Raw genomic sequence first — 22,550 nt, 5'->3', positions numbered from 1 at the left:
CTACAGTGCTTGTGTAGATCAGAGGACAACTTTGAAGAGTCAGTTCTCTTCTTTCACTGTGGTTCTGGAGATCTAATCAGGTTGTCAGTTTGGGGGCAAACACCTCTCCCCATTGCGCACGCTCTCTAGCTCAGGAAAGAGATTCTTTATAGTTGTTGAATCCCAGGCCCACCTGCTCCTGTCCTCCATAGCTTTGATTTCTGCAGAGTTACAGGCGGTTTTATTGTTCTTGGTACTAGGGATCTCACCCAAAGCCTTGAGCATTTGGAACACAGTGACAGTGAGCCCCGTGCCCAGCACTGGATTTGCTGCTCTAAGAAACAAGTTCCTGTTGGGCATCATAGCACACACCTCTAATACCAGCACTTCAGAATCTGAGGCAGGGGGATTGAGGGATACATGGCAAGAGCCTGTCTCAAAAAACCCAAAACAAAACAAAAACCAAACACAAACAAACAAAAACAGGGAAGAAGGCCAGGTATTGGTGGTGTACATCTGTAATCCTAGCACTTGGAGGCTCCTGCAGAGGATTGGGAGATCAAGGCCTTTGGGCTCTACAGAGGTCCTATTTCACAGGAGAACAATAGTAATGAAAAATAAGAAAATGAAAAAAAAATGTAGCTGGCCTTTTGCTACTCTGTGGTTTCTTTCTTCCACCCTTCTCCCTTCTCCACCCTTTTTTCCCTTCCACTCTTTCAACCATCTAACACTAGATAAGAAAGAAAAAAAGGATAGAGAGGAAAGGAAAGAGATTCTTGACTTAGGGGTCGGAAAGGGGGTGATGTTATCTTTAGACTGCTTCTTAATGATTAAGGGTGTTGAGTTCCTTGGGGCAAATTTGATCTCTGCCATCAGGGTTTCTAATTTCTTCCTGTTTCTTCTTTGCACAAGACTATTTAACAGCAACCAACAACAACCCACCAATCAACACCCCGCCAGAATTCCAAACATCACACAATCACAGAAACGACCTGCAGCTGGCAAAATCACACCCCTGCTAGAGCATGAGGCAAATCATAGTCAGCTGCTCCGGACAGTCTTAAACAACCCCATATCCCACACCTGGGACTGAAATGGAGCTATATTCTTAGAATATTTTTGAGTTTTTTTAAGAAACCAAAACAGAAAAACAAGTTCTTTTATATGCCTTTGGAGCTCCCTTCCTTAGTAAAGCCACGCTTGTCGAGCTGACCACTTTGAGAGAGCATCTTAGTTTCCTTGGTGACAAAGTCCTAAACCAGTTCTAAACTATTCCCTCAGACCTGTCAGGTATGCTGTACGTTTAGATAGGTCTTGTTATGGGGTAGTGCTTGTTAATTTTGGGTAATTCAATGTTAAGTTAGGTTTTCATTGCGGCTTGGAAGTCCTAAGTGTTACCTAGAGCCCTTCAGGTCAAATTACTTTTATTGAAATATGAACACAGTATTTAAGTTCTTTTAGATTGTTTTGTTTTTCCAGACAGGGTTTTTTTGTGTAGCCCTGGCTGTCCTGGAATTTGCTCTGTAGACCAGGCTGGCCTTGAACTTGGACACCCACCTGCCTCTGCCTCCCAAGTGCTGGGATTAAAGGCTTGTGCCACCACTGCTTGATTTTTTTTTTCCTTTAATGTGTGGGGTTATGTGTATACATGTGTGTGTGTGCGTGTGTGTGTCCATGAATATGGCTGAAGGCCAGTGTTTGGCTCTGTCACTCACTGCTTTCTTTAAGACAAGGTCTCTCACCTGAAGCCCTGATGCCTGATGTTTTGGTTAGGCTGGCTAGCCAGCAAACTCTAGATCTGCCTGTCTCTCTCTGTAACATGTAATACTAGGGTTATATGCATGTGTGGCCATGCCTGGCTTTAACATGGTTGCTGAGGATCTGAACTCAGGTCCTCAGGCTCACATGGCAACTGGTAACCTACTGAGCCATCTCCTAGGCCCCTGACTCCTTGTTCTATCTCCTCACTAGTGTGAACTGGTGTTTTCTGAGGCTAAATGATGCTTCATGAGAGGTAAATTATTGCATTCTTGTGTTTTCAAGAATTTTCAGAGTAATAGTTTGAGGTACAAATATGGAGTTTTCAATAATGAACTCAGTTTGTTCTTGGAATTTCAGTTGTGTCCTTATTAATCCAGTTTAGTTATACTTTCCATCACTTATCAATTTCATTATAAGTCATTGTTTTAGAAGCTACATTTCCTTGATACCCGAGGAAACAACAAGAAAAAATAGTTTGTGAAACTTAGTTGTAATGACATTTGGAAAAACTTCTAATTTAGACCTTTTAATTTTTAATTTTAGCATTTCATTCTACTTCATCCTTAAAATAGATAAAAACTTATGTTTCTTCTATTCCCAAGTATGAATTGTTGGCTTAAAAAAATAGAAGTAGGGGGCTGGGGATTTAGCTCAGTGGTAGAGCGCTTACCTAGGAAGCGCAAGGCCCTGGGTTCGGTCCCCAGCTCCGAAAAAAAGAACCAAAAAAAAAAAAAAAAAAAAAAATAGAAGTAGGACCAATGAGATGCTTCAGGGAGCAAAAACAAAAAGGAAATTAGAAAACTTGCTGATTCAACCCATCTATGTAACTCTTCTTTAAAAATATTGGGAGAGAAAAGATATCCAGGAGCAGGGGAAATAGCTGACTTGATAAGAGTGTTTTAAGGGTGCACAGAGTCCTAGGTTTGATTCCCAGCATTCTGTAATCCTGATAGTAGTGGGTTATACCTGTAATTTTAACTCTTTTTTAACTTTTTTGAGCTGGGGACCGAACCCAGGGCCTTGAGCTTGCTAGGCAAGCGCTCTACCACTGAGCTAAATCCCCAACCCCTGTAATCTTAACTCTTAGGAGGTAGAGGCAGGAGTTGAAAGCTATCCTTGGCTATAGAGTCAGCTTGAGTCCAGCCTCAGATACATGGGACCCTTTCTTAACATAAACAAATAATTACAATAGAGAAAAATGATAATGAAGCAGTCTTTTCAACTTGTAAGCATTAATAGTGTGTTTTAAGCAACAAAATAGTGTAGTATTACAGTGCTAGGTAAGGTACAAGATCAGTCCTTCAGAGTTTAAAGTAAGAGATTGAATAGTAAGTCTACATTCTATGAGCTTTAAAAGACCAAATTCTTCAGATTTTCAAAGAAGAGATGAAAAAGTTCTGGGTGTAGTTCTGCACCCCTCTGAACATAGTACTTGGGAAGCAGAGAGGCAGGTAGATCTCTGAACTAGAGGCTAGCCTATTCTACAGACTGAGTCTCTAGATAGCCAGGACTATGGAGAAACCTTGTCTTGAATCACCAAAAAAGTTCCTGAAACTGGTATGGTATGGAATAAGTGATTACTTTGCTTTGAGTGGACAGGCACCTCTGTAACTAAGAGACGTACTGCTACTTAGAATAGTGGGTGAAAAGTCAGTAGAGCTCAGGCAGCACTGCTTCTAATATAACTGGAATTTGGTAAGAGTTTTATACACAAAGACCAGGTTAATGTCTTGATGACAGACCTGTAAGATTTTATATTGGTTGTTTTGGAATTATTTGTATGTGTGGGTATATGTACATGAGTGCCGGCATCAGGTCGCCTGGAGCTGGAGTTGCAGGTGGTTGTAAGCCCCTTTACCTGGCTGCCATGCACAGAACTTGCATCCTCCAGCTGAGCTCTCTGTGGCTCTGTATTTGCAGTTTTTCTTTCAACTAACACACAAGCAGATGTACAGAGGGCTCAGGGTGCTCCATCAGCACCCACAAGCTGTCACAGAGGACTTTCTCCTCTATGCTTTCTCAGCAGCACACACAGCAATGCTGCATATTCAAAGAGTGAAGAACTTTGTTTATGTCTCCCCCCCCCCCCCCCCCCCCGGGAGCTGAGGACTGAACCCAGGGCCTTGCGCTTCCTAGGCAAGTGCTCTACCACTGAGCTAAATCCCCAACCCTGGTTTTTTTTTTTTTTTTGTTTTTTTGTTTTTTTGTTTTTTTTTTTCTTTTTTGAGACAAGGTCTTACTCTTTAGCCATGTCTGACCTGGGGCTCACTATATAGGTCAGGCTGTCCTTGAACTCAGAGATCCACCTGCCTTGCCTCTACCTCTCTGGATCTGGGAATAAAGGCGTGTGCTACCATACCCAATGGTTTTTGACTTCTTGAATCTCATAAGTTACCCTGGAATAGTTTCATCTCCCATTTCACACTGATGGTGTAAAAGCAATAGCAGGGAAAACCCACTAAGGAAGGGTGCAAGTGGTAGCACCAAACTGCCAGTGGCCAGGGTCCTTGGTTCAGCTCCATATTTTCCATGGAAGGAAAAGCCATTGTATATGAGAGTGGCCTGGATGAAACGCTGACAGGTAGTGATTTCTCATTCTTTGATCCTTTAACAAAGGACCCTTTGCTGGGTATGGTGCATGTTCCTTTAATCCCAGCACTCAAGAGGCAGAGGCAGTTGGAGTTCGAGGCCAGCCTGGTCTACAGAGTGTGCTCCAGGACAGTCAGGGCTACACAGAGAAGCCCTGTCCTGGGAGTAGGGGTGGCGTGGAGTGGGGCGGGGCAGTGAAGCAGTAGAAGCAAATAGATTTCTGTGAGATTCAGGGTAGCCAGCTTCCTCACAACTGCAGTACAGCTCCAGCTCCTGGGGTCCTGCCCTTCTGGCCTTGTCCAGCTGGCACTCACACACACATACTGCTACACAGACATACAGATGTACAGTTACACACATACTGCTACACAGACACACAGATGTACAGTTGCTACACACACAGATGTACAATTACACGAGTTTTAAATATTTTAAGTGTATATTTCAGTGGATAAGTACAAGACATTGACTACAAATGTATGTATTAGCTGGCTCTGTTAGTGCTTCTCTGCAATCCTAGCATGTGGGTGGTTAAGGCAAAAGGATTGCCATGGAGTCTAGGCCTAGCAAGACCATGCCTCCAGAATAATATTTGGAGGGTATATTTATAAGGTAGATAGCACATATTATATATTATCTGCTCAGGATATTTTTGAGTCAATTCAACCAAACATAGAAAGACCTTGTCTAAAAGACAAGGTGTAATAGTGTCTCTGATATTCTTGGTGAGTAAATGCAAAGTATCATAGCGTATTCCTGTCTTGTGATAGAAAGGCACATGGGTGATGGAGAGACCAGCTACCTGAGTCATTTGTGAGTTTTTGTTTTTATTTTTTATTTTTTTAAAGATTTATTTATTTTATGTAAGTACACTGTCGTTGTCTTCAGACACACCAGAAGAGGGCATCAGATCCCATTACAGATGGTTCTGAGCCACCATGTGGTTGCTGGGAATTGAACTCAGGACCTCTGGAAGAGCAGTCAGTGCTCTTAACTGTCTCTCCAGCCCTACATGGTTCACTTGAACTTGAAATAATAACTGATTTACAAACTGGTTATCGATTGTGGAAAGTTTAGTGGAAGTATTTTTAGAATTGAACAAAATGAATGTCAAGTTTTCAAGCAGAAATTAACGTTTGGGGTGCTGGATTGGCTACCTGACTGTTGTTTCAGGGTTAGGCTGTGTCATTAGTGGATGTCAGTGGCCCTGGCTTTGTGGAGACTGAGTTACACCTGGCTGACCTGTGTGCACTGATTGTGCTGCCTCTGCTGCTGCAGCAGCCCAGGCTAGCCCAGCCAAGACTAAGGCCAAGAAAGAATCAGAAGAGCCAGATGAAACATGGGACTTTGGTGTCTTTAACAAATCCCTCCAAAGTGAAATTGATTTGAGAAACATGAAAATAAAAGCTTACTTCTTTGGAAGAAAAAATGAAGTGGGGGTGCTACAGAGATGGCTCAGCAGTTATGGACACTCACTACTCTTCTTCCAGGGTTACCCTCCTCATTTGTGGTTCTCTCTCTCTCCTCTCTCTCTCTCTCCTCTCTCTCTCTCTCTCTCTCTCTCTCTCTCTCTCTCTCTCTCTCTCACACACACACACACACACACACACACACACACACACACACACACACACACGGTACGGTACTTTTGGTTTGGTTTTATTCCTTTTTCCTTTTTAGTTTCTTGTAACAGGGTTTCTCTGTGTGGTCCTGGCTGTTCTAGAGTCAGTCTATACCCCAGGCTGACCTCGAACTCACAGAGATTCACTTACTTCTGCCTCCCTAGTGCTGGGCTGAAAGGTGTGTGCAACACCACCTCCTGGCTATAGGTAAATCTTAAAAAAATAAAAAGGGCAAATCTTTTTTAAAAAAAGAAAGATGGGTTTCAGGTGGAGGCTAGACTAATCTACAAAGCATATTTCAGACTAGCCAGGGCTGCCTACTTAGACTGTACTTAGACTTACCTCATACAGAGCAAAAAGGAATTTTGGAAAATCTGTATATGTCAGATTATTTTGATGAGATTGACACCAAATTTAATGTGAATTTGTTGTTGTTGTTGTTGTTAACTATTAACATTTGAAAATTCTTCTCTATTTAGTGTAAGACTGTTTTCTAAATTGCCAGTATGTAAAAGTGCAGGACAACATGACTTAATTAGTGTGTACGGAAGTTTCATCAGTAGTTTTGGATTCTCCGTTGTGATTGGATGAGTGTGTGCATGTGTCTGTGGGGGCGGTGGGGATGCAGAGTGCAGGACAACCGCAGGAGTTGGCTCTCTTCTTCCCCGTTACAGGTTTCAGGCATTGAGCTCAGGATGCCAGACCCAATGACAAACATTGTAGCAGCTGGGCCACCTTACTGGCCCGTGACTAACCTTTAAAGCTCCTACTCTGTGAGTTTGAGTCAGTGTTTGGAAGACTGCTAAAGTCCTGTTTCCATCTTTATGTCCATATGAAATTGGATTTCCTTGCACATTTCATAAGATTTTGAAACACTGAGTGCAGTAGATATAAGAAGTCACCTGTCTGTCATTAAGGTAGATATATTAAAGGTAACACTTTTAATCAAATTTCAGTTGTTTTAGAAAACATGATGTTTCCCTAGAAAGAGTAGTTTGTGTAAACATGTACTGGGTTTATTGTTATTTTGGTGAATGAATAGTGCTTGATATAAAATGATATGTGTGACCTGCCAAGGTGACTTGGGCCTGCGGTCCAACACAGGAAGAGGCTCAGGCAGGGGATTGAAGTAGTTTTCCATGTTGTTACTGCGCTGGGAGTGTGAGGTCAGAGCCTCCTATATTCAGATAGCTTCCCTACCCATCACCGAGTTACAGCCCACAGAGTCTCCTCTTGGGAGGGTCTAGTACTGCAAGTACCCCGCATCCTCAGTCCTTAAATATTTACATCTGTAGGGATTGGAGGGATGATGACCTAGTGAGTAAGAGCTTGTACTGCTCTTGCAAAGGACCTAAATTCAGTTCCTAGCATCCGTGTTGAGTAGCTCACAACTACATATAACTGCAGGTCCAGGGATCTCACACTTCTAGCCTCCTCTGGCACCTGCAGTCATGTGCACTCACCCCTATACAGACTACATGCATGCACACAAATAATATTTTCTTTTGAGCCAAGTTTCTCTGTGTAGCCCTGGCCATCCTAAAATTTGTTCTATAGAACAAGACTGACCTCAGACTCAAGAGATCTACCTGCCTCTGTCTCCCATGTGCTGTGACTAAAGGTGTGGACCACAAAAAAAAAAAACTTTAAAAATCCCTAAAAATACATATGTTAATATATAAATATGACATTGAACAAAAATATATGTGTGTATTAGCCAGGTGTGATAGTGCATGCCAGTAATCCTAGTATGGGGCTGGTTAAGGCATGTGGACTGATGTGGAGGCCAGACTCGGCTACATAGCAAGACCCTGCCTCCAAAATGATTTGCATATTAATAGGATGGAATGCATTTTAGCATATATATTATGTAATGATCTGCTCAGGATATTTTTGGTTGTCCACCTCAAACATTTGTCACTTCTGTGATGAGAACATTCAACTCCTACTAGCCATTTGATTTATAGGATTCAGTATTAATCACCCTTCTGCGTAACTATGTCAGAACTTCAGTCTTTCTGTCTTTTGTATAATCAGCTCCCATCCTTACCTCCTCTGAGGTTGCAAAGGTTTTGGTTTGGGGACTTTTTGGTGCTAGAAATCAGACCCGGGACTTTGCACATGCCAGAGGAGCACCAGCCTTGCCTGTGGGTTTTGATCCATGCCAGTTCCTCAAGTACACTCATGAGATACAGGTTCAGTTGGAGTTCAGAAAATAGACTTTTATTAAAGATAAATTATTCCTGTTTCCTTAAAATGAGCTTGTTTCACTTACACTTCTTTTTCTGTATGTCTACATATATAGGGTTTGGGTGTATGTGTGGGGTGCATGTGTGTATATGACATGTAGGTTCATGTTGTATTGGGGTGAGTGTGTGGAGGCCAGAGGTGAACTTTGTGTTGTTCCTCAGAGCTGTACACCTTCTGTGAAACACGGTCTCTTACTGGGGCATGGGCGCCCAGCTGTAGGTTCCTCCTGTCTCTGTCTCCATCATTCCTGGCCTTTTTTTTTTTTTTTTTTTTTCCGGAGCTGAGGTCCAAACCCAGGGCCTTGTGCTTGCTAGGCAAGCGCTCTACCACTGAGCTTTTGTGTCCAGCTAGCCAGCCTGCTCTGGGGATGCCGTCTCTGCCTCTCATGCACTGAGCTTCCATGTGGGCTGACACATCCATGTGGCATTTGTGTGGGTTCTGGGCATCAGACCTATGCTTTCCCTCTAGAAAGCCAGCCCTTTACACTGTGAGCCATCTTGTTGCCCCAGCCATGGCTCTTTGGGAAGAATGCTAGTCATTTATTTTATAGACCGTTTCTCAGTTATGCTATCCTGAAATTTTCTTATGACCTTGTGTTTCAGTACCACTCCTACTATGGTAAAAATTATAACAAATTTATTTTGATAATTAAATTTTAAAAAATTTTATGTGGTAGGTTGTCTGCGTAAATGTTAATACCCATGTGTGTGCCTGGTCCCCATACAGTCCAGAAGAAGTCTGATCCTCTGGGACTGTAGTTTCAGATAGTTTGAATATAGGTGCTAGAACTAACCTGGGTCCTCTGGAAAAGCAGACAGTGTTTTCAGCTGTTGAGCCATCCCTCCAGCTCCTATTTTGATAATTTTTGTTTGGTTGGTTTATTTTGAGACAGAGTTTCTTTGTGTATCCCTAGCTGTCCTAGAACTCACTCAGTAGATCAGGCTGGCCTCAAACTCACAGATAACGGCCTGCCCGTGTCTTCTGACGTCACTGCCTGGCTTGATAATTGTTTTTATTTAGTACTGTGCCATTAAAGTAGATCACATTGTTACATAAGCCTTACTGTGATTTCTAGAACTTTTTCATCATCTGAAATGGAGTCTGCACTAATTAACTAATAGTAACTCCTCCAACTCCTCCAGCCCCAGCAACCTCTATTTCTCTTTTATTCCCTATTAATTCTAAATTCCTCATGTAAATCATTGATTTGTCCTATGTCTGACTGATTTCAAAGTGTAATTTTTCAGGGTTTGTTCATGTTGAAGGTTAATTCTGGTTTAGTTAGTAGCTGGAGAGATGGCTTAGAGCACTGTTGCTCTTGTTCATGTTGAAGGTTAATTCTGGTTTAGTTAGTGGTGCTGGAGAGATGGCTTAGAGCACTGGCTGCTCTTGCACAGGACCTGGGTTTGATTTCCAGCACCCACATAGTACTTAAAACCAACCGTAACTCCCAGTCCTGGTGACCCCATTCTCCTTTTTGACCTCTGGCATCGGGTGTGAATGTGCTATATATACAAATATACAAGAGAAAATATATAATAGATATTTTATATATATAATATAAAATAAATCTTAAAAAATAACAAAGGTCAGTTAATTCACTTTGGTTTTAGTATTTTGGAAAATGTAATTACTGGCCAGGCATGGTGGTTCACATTTTTAATCCCAGCACTCTGGAAGGCAGAGATAGGCAAAATCTCTGTGAGCTGGAGGTCTAGCCAGGACTGTATAGAGAGACCCTGTCTCAAACCAAACAACCCCTCCCCTATTAAAATACACAAAAGGGGGGGGGGGTTGGGGATTTAGCTCAGTGGTTAGAGCGCTGGCCTAGGAAGCGCAAGGCCCTGGGTTCAGTCCCCAGCTCCGAAAAAAAGAACAAAAAAAAAAACAAAAAAACAAAAAAAAAATTACACAAAAGGGAAATAAAGTTACTTTTCCTTTCTTTTTCTTTTTTTTTTTAAAGATTTATTTATTTTGTGTATGAGTACACTGTAGCTGTCTTCAGACACACCAGAAGAGGGCATCAGATCTCATTACAGATGGTTGAGAGTCACCATGTGGTTGCTGGGATTTGAACTCAGGACCTCTGGAAGAGCAGTCAGTGCTCTTAACCACTGAGCCATCTCTCCAGCCCCAAAATTACTTTTCATAAGAAGTGCCCTCTGTTGTTGTACTCAGGTCAGTGAGCTTACTTTAAAGGAATCCATCGTTCAGTGTTTTCTCTTTTAATTTTCCTGTGTTGGTAATAGAACCCAGTGCCTTATACATGGTAGGCAAATAGTGTTCTATCAGTGAGCTGTGTCCAAGGCCTATTTTAATTTAATGCTACCACTAGGGAAAGATGTAAGCCAAATGAACAAAAGCTATTCGATGCTGTGCGTTTTGCAGTGTGAAGGCAAGAGTTTGGGGTGGAGAGTGTTCCAGACACAAGTGTGAGAACATGGGTTGGGGATTTGGCTCAGTGGTAGAGTGCTTACCTAGGAAGCGCAAGGTCCTGGGTTCAATCCCCAGCCCTGGGAAAAAAAGAAAAGAAAAAAAAAAAAAAAAAAACCCTTGTAACAAGTGTGAGAACATGACCCAAACCAGCTTCATCAGCCCTGCCCTTGATTGGTCCTCGATTTGCTATGGCCTCATTTGTAAGCCTTTGTTTTGTGATTTCCAGAGTCCTGACCTGCCCTCAGGAAGGCACTTGCCGCCTTAGTTTGCAGTCATTCTAGCTGAGGAAGTCAGTTCTCAGTGACCTAGGGAACTTTGATCAAAGTTGGCTTATTTCCTGCTCTGAGTGCATAGCTTTGGCCTTTTAAAAACTCCATTAAAAAAGATCATTTGGCTTACCTGAATTTCATTATAACATGTTTTTTTAAGGCTTATATGTTGGCTATTGGTCAATTCCCAGTCTGAAAACTGCAAAGCTTGCATTGCACCCTTTCATCCTTGAAGAGCTTTGTTGCCTCAGATATTTGGAGTCTGGCAGTATCTTTAGGCCCCATACCAAGTTGTCTGTTTCTTTGGGGCTGAAGAGCCTGCATACTTTGTGTCTTCTCCTTCCTTTACTTTCTCAGCCTCTCTCATTTCTTCCCTTCTTTTCTTGAAGTGCTGGGAATTAAACCCCCCATGCTTAGCTGCACCCCCAGCTAACCTGTTTGTTGTCTTCTTTCTGAGACAGAAAGGCCCCTTTCTTCCAGTGTAGCTCTAGCTAGCCTGAAACTCACTTCGTACCAGGCTCCCAAGTGCTCAGATTAACTTAAGCTTGACTAACGCACTCTCTCTGTTTCTTTTTGGTTTGTTTGTTTGGGTTTTTTGTTTGTTGCTTGTTTTTTGAGACAGGGTCTCTATCCACAGCCCTTGCTATCCTGGAACTCACTCTATATGTAAACCAGGTTGGCCAAGAGTTTGTAGAGATCTACCAGACTCTGCTTTCCAAGGGATGAGATTAAAGGTATGCATCACGGCCGCATCTAGACAAGCAAAAAATTTTAAACTAATATTTTTTGCTTTGAAGCATATCTTGTTGGAAAACTTTAAATTATATTTATGTATGGTGTGTAATGTAGAAATCAGAGGACAGCTTGCAGGAGGCAGTTACCTCCTCCTACCATATGGAACCTGGGATGGAAGTAGAGCTACAGGCTTGACCTCAGCCACCCTTAACTGCGGAACTACTTCACCAGCTCTGCAATCATTTTGCAAAACAAAATTTTAATCAAGAGCTTAGTATTGATTTTCATCTATAAACAGAGTGGCAGGACGGTCGTTGCATTCAGCAAGTCCCATAGGCCTCAGCTTTCTACAAAGTAGTTTCCCCACCCCCCCAAACTCAGAATTACATATGGTTTGTTCTGTGTGTGCTGTGAATTGTACTAGGGCTTTGCACATTCCAAGTGCTCTACTGTTGGGCTGTATTCCTAGTCCATGGCTTTTATATCAGTTCTAGACGTGAGCTTATTTTTTCTTTGACCATTGGTCTATATAGATGTTAGAGACTTTTCACTTTCTAAGGTTTGTTTACTAGCAAAGACCGCAGTGACTCAATAATGGTATCTCCTGGGCGGCCCTCCAAGTGCAGAACTCTGTTCCAGATTGTTGGGAAACTCGGTTTGAAAGCAATGGACGAGTACTTGAAGAACAGACAGCCCCCCACCCGTTCCCACTCGTTTGTTTGCCTCTGAGGTTAAATGTCTTTATCTACACCTATAATAACCTCCACTTTCTGAGAACCGACTTTGTCCTTATTTAGCTGTTTTACATCCATTAACCCACTTATTCTGTGAGGTAGTAGGTCTTGTTATTTTCTCCACTCCTCAGATGAAGGACATAGGCCAAGAGATGTTAGATCACTGGTCTGATGCCATAAACGAGGTGGTCCAGAATGGCTGTCATTTTCTGAACTAGCCATTATAGGGTGTGACCTCAGTTTTGTCCAAAGAAAAGAAAGTGAGAAGCACAGTGCATCTGAAGTCCCTGGGAGGCAGAGGCGCTGTGTGTGTGTGTGTGTGTGTGTGTGTGTGTGTGTGTGTGTGTGTGAGAGAGAGAGAGAGAGAGAGAGAGAGAGAGATAGATAGATTTCAGAACCAGCCTTGACTAGACAGAGAAACCATGCCTCAAGAACTGGAAAAGGAAAGATACAATTCTTTTTTAAAAGATTTACTTCTTATTTATGTGCAGCGTGTGTCTGTCTGCACGTGCCGTGTATGTGCTGATGTCTTTGGAGACCAGGGGAAGGCAACAGACCACCCAGAGCTTGAGTTGGAGGGAGCTGTGAACTGCCTGGTGTGGATCTGGACTTAGGTCCTTTACAAGACACCAGGGGAAGGCTCTTGACTTTTTTTTTCCCCCTTCTTTTCTTTTTTTCGGAGCTGGGGACGGAACCCAGGGCCTTGCACTTGCTAGGCAAGCGCTTTACCACTGAGCTAAATCCCCAACCCCAGGCTCTTGACTTTTTTTTTTTTTTTTAAATTTATTTTTTAAGATTTTATTTTATTGTATGAGTACACTGTAGCTGCCTTCAGACACAGCAGAAGAGGGCATCAGATCTCATTACAGATGGTTGTGAGCCACCATGTGGTTGCTGGGATTTGAACTCAGGACCTCAGGAAGAGCAGTCGGTGCTCTTAACCACTGAGCCATCTCTCCAGCCCGGCTCTTGACTCTTTAAGCACAAAGATAAACTCCACATGGGAACCTGAGCTCATACAAAAGTTTTAGTTCAAACTCAGGCACTCCAAAAGACTTGTATAAGATGGTATTTAAACGAGGCACCCCTTACCTCAGTAAAGTTAGAGACAGGAGGGTCAGAAGTTCAGGGTCCTCTTGAACTGCTTTGTGACTCAGGGCCAATTGCTGAAGCCCTGTCTCAGCAGAGGGGATGGGTTCTCCGAGTTCGAGGACAGCCAGGGCTACACAGAGAACCCTGACTCAAGGGGGAAAAAAAGGAAAGAAAAAAAAAGAAAAGAAAAACCCTTTCTCAAGAATAAAACACGTGTGGCTGTGAGGTTGCAACCCTTTACTCCCAGTACTAGGAACTGGAGGCAGGCGGGTCTTTAAGAATCTGAGGACACCTGGTCTACATAGTGAGCTCTAGGGCAGCCATAGCAAAACCTCATTTCCAAAACCTCCTCCCGGGGTTGGGGATTTAGCTCAGTGGTAGAGCGCTTGAGGCCCTGGGTTCGGTCCTCAGCCCTTAGGGGGGTGGGGGTGGGGGTGGGGGACCTCCTCCCAAAGACAAAAAAAAAAACAAAACAAAGTAACAAAATAAAATTTACCTTGGGCTTTATGGAAAGATAAGTGTGTGACTTAAGTGAGGTGGTACTTGCTATGTCCCAACTCTGGTTGAGACTGAAGCACTGAATTAGAGAGCAGAGCAAGAATCTGTCTCAAAGAAAGAAAATTAAAATGGGGATGCCGGTGCAGAGTGTTGGCTTAGCATACACAAATCCCTGGGTTCAATTCCAAGTACAATTTGAACTAAGCATAAACCAATGTCATGGTAGTTGATATATAATTCCAGCACTCAGAAAGCTCACAGGTCAAAGTCAACCTGGCCTGCATGACACCTGGCTAAATGTTTTTTTGTGTTTTTGTTTTTGTTTTGTTTTGTTTTGTTTTGTTTTAAAGACACATGAAGTGTCATGTTTAGACTTTAGTCTTATCCCCAAGCTATCTCTTACATGTGCAAATGTCCCAAGCAATATGTCCTCAATTGTTTCAGACCAGAGCTATTCCACCTGCCCTTCTCTTAGGATCAGCACTGTTTCGTGGTGCAGCTGTGTGTTGCAGACTCCCAGCTGTTTCTTTCTGTCTTTGACCTGTCACAAATAAGGCAGGAGTAAATCAACACAACACAGCATGGGCAGCTCTTGGCTCAGTTGAGGACAGTGGGCGTGTGTGTCATAGTCCTCATTCGTCCTGGCTTTCCCTTTGCTACTGTCTCTCTCCCTATCTCATGGACCCTACAGCAAGGACAGTGTTTTGTTTTGTTTTTAAAGATTTATTTTATGTATGTGAGTACACTGTAGCTGTCTTCAGACACACCAGAAGAGGGCATCGGATCCCACTACAGATGGTTGTGAGCCACCATGTGGTTGCTGGGATTTGAACTCAGGACCTCTGGAAGAGCAGTCAGTGCTCTTAACTGCTGAGCTATCTCTCCAGCCCCCCCCCCCCCACCTTCTTTTAAAGCAGTCTTCCCTGCCCTAAAAAAGAAAAAGAGGCTTTTGTGTATACAGCTTAACTGTGTGTAATTCTGTCCATTGGCTGCAAACTCAGCTCCTCTCTTTACAGCTCTGGGCACCACAGTTGGTAGTGCCAGGCCACCATGCATTTGGGAACTTCTTAGTTCAGTCCTGGGAGTTGAACTCTGGGCATCCTGCTAGACCTTCTCTAGCTTGTTGCCTTGTATAATATGCCAGCTTTTCCTGTGTGTATTTGCTTGGTCTCTGGTTCATGTTTGTCTCCGGAAGCTGGTCTCTGCCACAGTGTACGTGGCCCTTCTAGACAACGGTAATTGTGATTGAAAGTACTTGCTGTGTGTGCTGCTACAGATTGACTGTGAGTGTATGTGGTTTATCTAGTTGTGGGTCTAACTTTGTCTTTGAAGATGCTAGCATGGGGTAAAGAGGCAAACTACTTAGTGTAATCATCCAGTGCGTCCCTTTGGCTGAGATAGGTATGATCATTGGTGTCAGAAGTTGATGAACTCCCTCTGCACCCCCAAAGTCTTTAGAGCCCACCTGTGTTTGTTAAAATAGAAAAGCCCAAATTTGCACACGATGTTTTGAGGTTCACTGACTTTCTGTTCCAGCTGACTTTGTCCTGAGTAATGTCCCCTCTCCATACCCATCTCCCACAGACTTTTCTGTTTCAGTGTTCTCTGCTGTGTCTTCAGGTATCTTCAGGTACTCCTCAATGATGCAGCCACTCTTCCTTGGAGAGCACATGGCAGTGTTTTCCTTGCTAATGAAAAGACTGTCATAATGGGTTAGGTCCATAGGGGCTCTGCCCTTCTGTACTTGTATTCCCAGAGAAAATAAGCACAGAGCTTTAATTACTGATGGCATGCTGGCAGAGAGGTATGGCTGCTAATTGATTAGGCGACAGTCCTTTGTGCGGATGTGGAGCCATCCATGGCTTGTCTTTCTTCCCCCCCCATAAATAAATGTATTTGGGCAATGCGAATTGATCTTGAGATGGTGAGATGGCGATGTGTGGGGTTCCACTAATCTCACATTAGCACTTCTGTGCCCTCAAGTTTCTTGTTCCTTTTTGTGTGGGTTGGGTTGGGTTTGGTTTGGTCTGGTCTGGTCTGGTTTGGTTTGGTTTGGTTTGGTTTTGGTTGGTCTGGAGCTTGCTATGTAGATGAGCGTGGCCTTGAATTTACAGAGATCTGCCTGCCTCTGGTCCTGAGTGCTGAGATTAAAAGTTATTCTTTTCTTTAATGTTGTGCCTCAGACTGAGAGCTCTGTACATAGCAAATACATAACTTCATGCCCAGCCACATTGCTTTCTAGCTTGGTAGTAAGCAATCCTGAGTCGCTTTTGGCGTCCATTTTGGTGCTTGTGGTGAGTAGTGTGTCTTCATACCATGATCTCCCTCCAGTGTGCCCTTTGTGTTTGGCAGCACCAGGTTCCTTTATTTGGTTTGGTTTTCATTCCCTCCTTCTGTCTTGGAATGGATGATGCTTATTCTGAAATATATTTTTTTTCTGAAATATATTTTTAAGACAATGTTTCAGAAGCAAACACTGCCTTCTGAAACCACAGACACTGCTAGTGCAGCAGCCGACAGGGCAGGCTGCCAAATCTAGGCAGTTGAAGCCAATCCCTTAGTGACAGAGTGTCATACACTGATGAATTGGCCCTTCATGGGATCATGGTATAAGGGTCTCACAGTAGCACTTAACTGTTGACTTCCTCCTCTGCATTTGGACTCTTCTTCCCTCATCACACTTTCCCCGTGAGCCATTTCAGAGAAGCAGCTGGTCGATGAAGGACAGGCTTTTTAGACAAGTCATTCCCACCCACCCACCCTCCCTCATCTACTCCCACCCATTCCTGCTTAATCCAGGAAGGGGTCTTCTTTTGATGTGATTTACATCAGTCCTCTTTGCAGCTTTTCCAGTTGTTTTGGTTTTGCCTAGGCTGGGATCACGTGGCCCTTGCTTCCAATGTAGTCTCCACTATAGGTGTTGCCATTGCCTTTGGCATGTCCTGTCTTGGTTTTAGGATCAGAGAAAAGGGACAGGGAAAGTTGGCTTTGTCAGTGGGCTGAATTTGAGCCCCTGAAGCCACAAAAACCACTAGGTGAGGTGTAGTGTGGGTGTAATCTCGGTACTGGGAAGACAGAGGCAGAAGGATTCTGGGTATTGCTGACCAGCCAACCCAGCATAATATGTGAGCCCAAGAGCTGTGAGAGACTGTTTTCAGTAAACAGTGACAAGGTTGATGGTATGCCTGAGATTTACACCTAGGGTTGACCTCTGACTTCCATGCCTATGACACTCCTCCCTTGGCCTTCTGAATGCTGAAGTCACAAGCATTTCCCAATGTATTTTACTTTTCCTGCCTCTCTCCTTCCCTTTGTTCCCCTCCCATCCCTTCCATCCCTTTCTCCCTCCCCTTCTTTATTGGACCTGGGATCAAATGCAGAGCCCAAGTACATACCTTGGTATTCCTTAGTGAGCGATAGCCCCTAGCTCTGACTTGTTTTAAAATATCATTTTATTTTATTTTGTGATAGAGCCTTTTATGGCCCAGGCTAACCTCGAACTTGCTGTGTAAGTGAGACTGACTTTGAACTCCTGGTGTTCACTGCTTCTATTTGATGTCCTAGTTGTTTCAACTTGATGCCAGCTAGTGTTCTCTGAAAAGCGGTGGGCATGCCTGAGAAAATGGCTCCCTAAGACTGACATGTAGGTAAGCCGTGGAGCGCATTCTTAATCGGTGATTGATTCGGGCAGGACCAGGATGCTGGTGCCAGCCCCAGTCAGGGTGGTCCTGGGATTTATGAGAAAGCCCTGGGGAACAAGCCAGTAAGCTGCACCCCTGTGTCCAGGTTCTCGCCCTGACTTTCCTCAGTGAGGGAATGTGGCCTGGAAGTATAAGATGAAGTAAACCCTTTCCTCCACAAGTGTCTTTGGCCATAGCACAACAATGGTAACCTTAAGACAACCTCCTAGGAGCAGAGATGAAGGGCATGCTCCTTTGCAGCTTCGGGTTGGAGTTGGGCTAGGGGGTTCTTTTAAACAGGGTCTTACTGTATATACACCCGGCTGTCCTGGAACTCTATGTAGACCTGGCTAGTCTCAAACATAAGGTTCAGCCTGCTTTTGACTCCTGAGTACAGCAGTTAACGATTTGTGTGCCACCTTTCTTTCCTTAAATGACATAGAATCATATATGTATCTCAGGAATTTATTTCTTTCTGTTCATTTCTCCCTGCTTCCTTACTGAGGAGCTCTGCAACAGAGGGGAACCCGTGCAGTGGTGACAGTGTGATGGGCTCTTGCCAGTTGAACAGGAATTACGGAAGGAAACCAGACTTGATAATTGTCCATTGGGAGACAATGAAAATCTATAAACATGCTAGTCACAGCCATGTAGGCTGAGATGGGCATTCTGGTACAGAACTTGAGTTCCCAGTCCTTACAAAGACAACTCATTCAGCTCCTGTTTTGTCTTTATTTCCATGACTGAATCCTGAACAACTTTTTGCTTACATCTATTTATTAAATTTTTATTATGTGTCAGGGGTGCACACATGCCTGTGGGTATGGCGGCCTTTGTGCTGCAATGTCCATGTAGAGGTCAGAGGGCAGCCCATAGGAGTCAGTTCTCCACTGTGGGTTCCAAGAATTGAACTCAAGTCCTCAGGCTTAGTGCCAACACCTTTACCCACTGAGCCTTGTTGCCAGTCCTAGAGCAAAGTTTTTGGCTTTTTAAAAAGTTTTTTTTTTATAACCTTATTATTGGGCTTGGCTTTGAAGTTCAAATAGTGATAAAAGACAAGGAAGGTCCATAAATACTGACACTGTATTGTCAGTATATATTGACCCTTACAGAGCCGGCTCAATCCCTATGTGTCCGAATTCATCAAGCCTCAGGTTTAAGCAGATCTTGGCAGCACTGATGGTTCTCACTCAAAGTGAGGTCTAAGGTTGTCTTTGACTGTTCCTCTGAATAATAACTAAAGGTCACAGACCACTAATAAATTAGGTGAAGGGGCTGACTATAACTTCAGTTTCTGGATTTGGCTTGTAATCTGTATACTGCTAACTCTTTTGAAGGCTAGCATATACTGTGTGTGTATGTGTGTTTTTGTGTGTGTCTCTCTGTGTATCTGTGCCTGCCTGCTAACCTGTCTGTAAAACCCTTTCTCCAAAGTCTATAGGGTGCTTTTCATACAGTCAGCTCTTAATGAATTATCTGTGAAATGAAAAATAAGAAATAGTCTGAGGGTGTGCCTTGGTGGAGATGTTCTGCATTTTAGTCCCATCACTGCAAGAATAAAAATTGCAACATGGGTATTCTTCATTATAGTATACCTCAGGGAAATGTCCCCATCTCGCCTTACGAATCAGACACTCGTTTCTCTTGAGTTCTTTGGCTATTGTCAAACGTTTTAATCAGTATGTTAAATATAATAATTATTGCAAATGATTTTGCAATATAATGATATTTTACGCACATGTGTGTGTGTGTGTGTGTGTGTGTGTGTGTGTGTGTGTGTGTGTGGCAGAGGGAACGTTTATATTAGATGGGGAGTATGACGGTCGAAAGACAGCTTTCAGAAGTCAGCTGGTTCTTTTATGGTGTGAGTTCTAGGGATTGAATTCAAGTTGTAGGGTTTGGCAGCCTCACTGGCCGAAAAAGAACTGCTTTTTGAAAATGAAAGGAAGGGTGAGGGGGACGATTTACACTGTTGCTGGTTAAGGACTGGGAAAACCACAGGAGAGAGTGCTCTGCTAAGGAATCCCTGTCTGGCTTCCTGAAGTAGGGACAAGAGCCAGAAAGCCAAGCCCTCTGTTCTTGGCATTAGGATCATTCCCTGCGGATGCTTGAACAGCTGGTTAACTGGCTTCACCCTTCCCCTGTGCTCGGAGACAGGCCCAAGAAGTACTGGGAGACCTGTCCAGAGCAGACCTCATGCGCTGAAGCTGCAGATATTTATAGGGCAGAAGGGCTCAGGAGTGTGGCATGGGAAGCCCTGATTTCACACCAACCCGGCACCGCTGATGTTGAGGACCCAGATTTTTCTTTGAACTTATCAGTTGCTTTTCTTTCATTTGAGTATTAACCAGGCCTCTGTTTGCTTAGTTCAGAGATCTGAGGAAATGGGGACCTTCAGACTGTGGGTAGTTCCTTTTCTAATATTTTTTTTTAATTATTTTGTTTTGTGTTAATTGGTTTTTGCCTGTGTAATAGAGGCTAGAAGAGGGCATTGAATCCCCTGGGACTGGAGTTTTAGATAGTTGTAGGTGCCGGGAATTGAACCTGGGTCCTCTAGAACAACTGCAAGTGCTCTTAGATGCTGAGCTATCTTGATAGCCCTGAGTTGCTTTTCTAAATGGACCAAAAGTTGTGAGGAGGTCAGGGTTGTACAGGACTATCATGGATAGACAGGATTTAAAACATGATCCTTCCTCGTAAGACTGACTTTCGCTTCTCCTTGTTTGAACCCAGGAGGAAAGCTCTGACTGGGTGGTAAAACTAAGGACCTGTTAGACAGGTCTGCTTGGGCCTGGCTTCCCTCCCCCACTCTGGGCAGGGAGACTGAAACTGCTGCTTGCTGGGCTTTGCCAAATCAGTTTCTCCTCAAGGATTACCTGCTCCCTGCAGGTAGGCAGCTCCCCACCCAGGAGCCAGCCACTGTGGGAATCATGCGGGTGGGGGCAGGCTCTGCTCAGCTTGCTGGGTGTGCTGCTTGCCTGCCAGGCCCTGAGCATGCACGAAGGCTTCCTGCTCACCTAAGGCTGAATGGCCTGGAGGCCTGAGGGAAATAGACTGTGTCATAGTGCCTTGCCCTGGGCCTTGTGGCCACATTCCTAACTGGGAGGAGTGGGGAGTTTACATATGGGGCAGATGAAGTCTTTGGAAAGAGGCGAATCCTTCTAACACCTTGAGTTTAGAAATAAATGTTTTATTTTTTTCAATCCTAGCCTAAAATTTCTCAGCGTGTGGATTTAGTGTCCATAGCATGCTGGACAAGGTTCCTTAGAAAGACAGGCTTCTTGGCAGGCTCACTTGATATTAATCAAAATCAGGAAGTGGGCTTCATGACAGGCAGCCCCTTCTCACTTCCTGCCTCCATCTGAGGGAGAGGCCTAGGAAGCTTGAGCACAAACGAAGAACTCTGTTCACTCTGGACAGATCCTCAGAGCCTTTACAAGTATGGAGACAGGTCCTAGGAGGGAGAATGATTTGTTCAAAGTTATGTAACTTGTTGGCAGATCTAGGTCTTGAATAGATCTCCCTTGGGGCCCTTGATACTTGTCTCCATATCCCTTACTTTAATGGAAGCTCTCCTTAGAAGGCCAGTAGACTTCCGTGTCAGGAAGTGATCTGGGAAAGGACAGGTGGAAGGGCAGCAGGGCCCAGCTCTACACACCAAAGACACTGGGTTCTTGCCAGGGATTGTATCCATTTAGGTGCCAGAAGGCCCGAGGGGATGGATTTAACAGTAGGCAGCAGCATTCCAGCCTTGGCTCAGGTCAAAAGGGTCATATGGATCAGAGCTGGGTTAAGGGCTGTTAGGTAAGGAGGAGGTCAGGGAGATATGACCCCGTAATATTCCAGTTTGACTTAGGAAAGCATTTCTGGAGTCCCTGCTAGTGACTGCTGCTGCTGTGCCAGCGCACCAAGAACACAGAAGTAACTGGGTCCTGGAAAACTTCCCTGGGCCTGCTGAACAAGATAACCACTCAGAGTTACAAAGGAGTCCAACCTGTGAGCAGTGCAGTCCCTACAGCTAAGCTGAGAATGCCTGGGGTTGGGGGATGGCGGGTACAGTTGATACTCAGCTAAGGAAGCTAAGTGGAAGCCTGGGAAACTTCCTGATGGGAGAGTCTGACCTTAGCTCACCAGAAGGGAGGGTGCAAGCTCTCCAGAGGGAAAGTAACCTGAGGAAGGAGGAAAGCTGCAGCAAAACCTGGAGGCCCACAAACACTGCAGATCTGCAAGATAGGTGTCTAGGGCCTGGCTGCTGTCCGGGAAAGGAAGAAAGCCAGCCCATCATACAGCAGTAGAAGTGGTTGGGAAGCCTGAGTCCACTTGGAAATCAACTTTACATGTATATGTATATAAACAAAAACATACAGGTAGAGTATACCCACCCACATAGATGTGTTGGGTGTATACGTTGATTGTGTGCAGGAAGGGGTAAGAGAGAATTTTATTTTTATACATTTACCTTTTTGTTTTGTGTATGTGAATGCAGTGTAGGTTAGAGGAGAACTTGGAGGAATTGGTTCTCCTTCCACCATTGAGTTTCTAGGGATCCATCCCAGGTCATCAGTCTTGGTATTGTACCTTTGTGTGCTGAACCATCCTACCAGCTTGAGACAGAATTGTGTGAAGAGCATGTTTGAGGCTGACTTTTATCCCTAGTATGAGGACCTTGTTGACTGAATGCTCTCTTGGTGCTTCCTCCCCCATCCCAAGCCATATTGTACGGAGGGAGGAGAGGTTAGTATATATGGACAGTGGGCTGTCTGAGGTTTGTGTCCCTGTGGGAGACTGCTTTGCAGCAGGGTTAGCTGGAGACGCCAGAGATCAGGGTTGCTTTCCCTTTTCCAAAGGGAATGACTCATGGGTCTTGGCTGCCACTAAAGGTTCTAGGGGATCAATGTGATGTAG

General features: G+C 44.0%; 1 protein-coding gene across 32 annotated transcripts in view; it reads left to right on the top strand.

Annotated features, from left to right (window-relative positions):
- Nucleotides 1-22,550, top strand: part of Mark2 (microtubule affinity regulating kinase 2) — a 65,171-nt gene that overhangs the window by 10,622 nt on the left and 31,999 nt on the right. For 3 of the 32 annotated variants that reach the window (XM_087585829.1, XM_087585712.1, XM_087585645.1), the window contains exon 1: nt 11,549-11,640. The exons of the other annotated variants lie outside the window; for them this stretch is intronic. In XM_087585829.1, the coding sequence (XP_087441955.1) occupies nt 11,629-11,640 (12 nt within the window). In that variant the 5' untranslated portion in view covers nt 11,549-11,628. Of the gene's footprint in view, nt 1-11,548; nt 11,641-22,550 lie in introns of those variants that run through there. 32 annotated transcript variants of the gene reach the window in all.

Source organism: Rattus norvegicus, chromosome 1 (assembly GCF_021556685.1).
Source record: "Rattus norvegicus strain SHRSP/BbbUtx chromosome 1, alternate assembly SHRSP_T2T, whole genome shotgun sequence".
Classification (NCBI taxonomy): domain Eukaryota; kingdom Metazoa; phylum Chordata; class Mammalia; order Rodentia; family Muridae; genus Rattus; species Rattus norvegicus.
The sequence above is the reverse complement of the archived record's forward strand: the minus strand, read 5'-3'. Positions and strand labels throughout refer to the sequence as shown.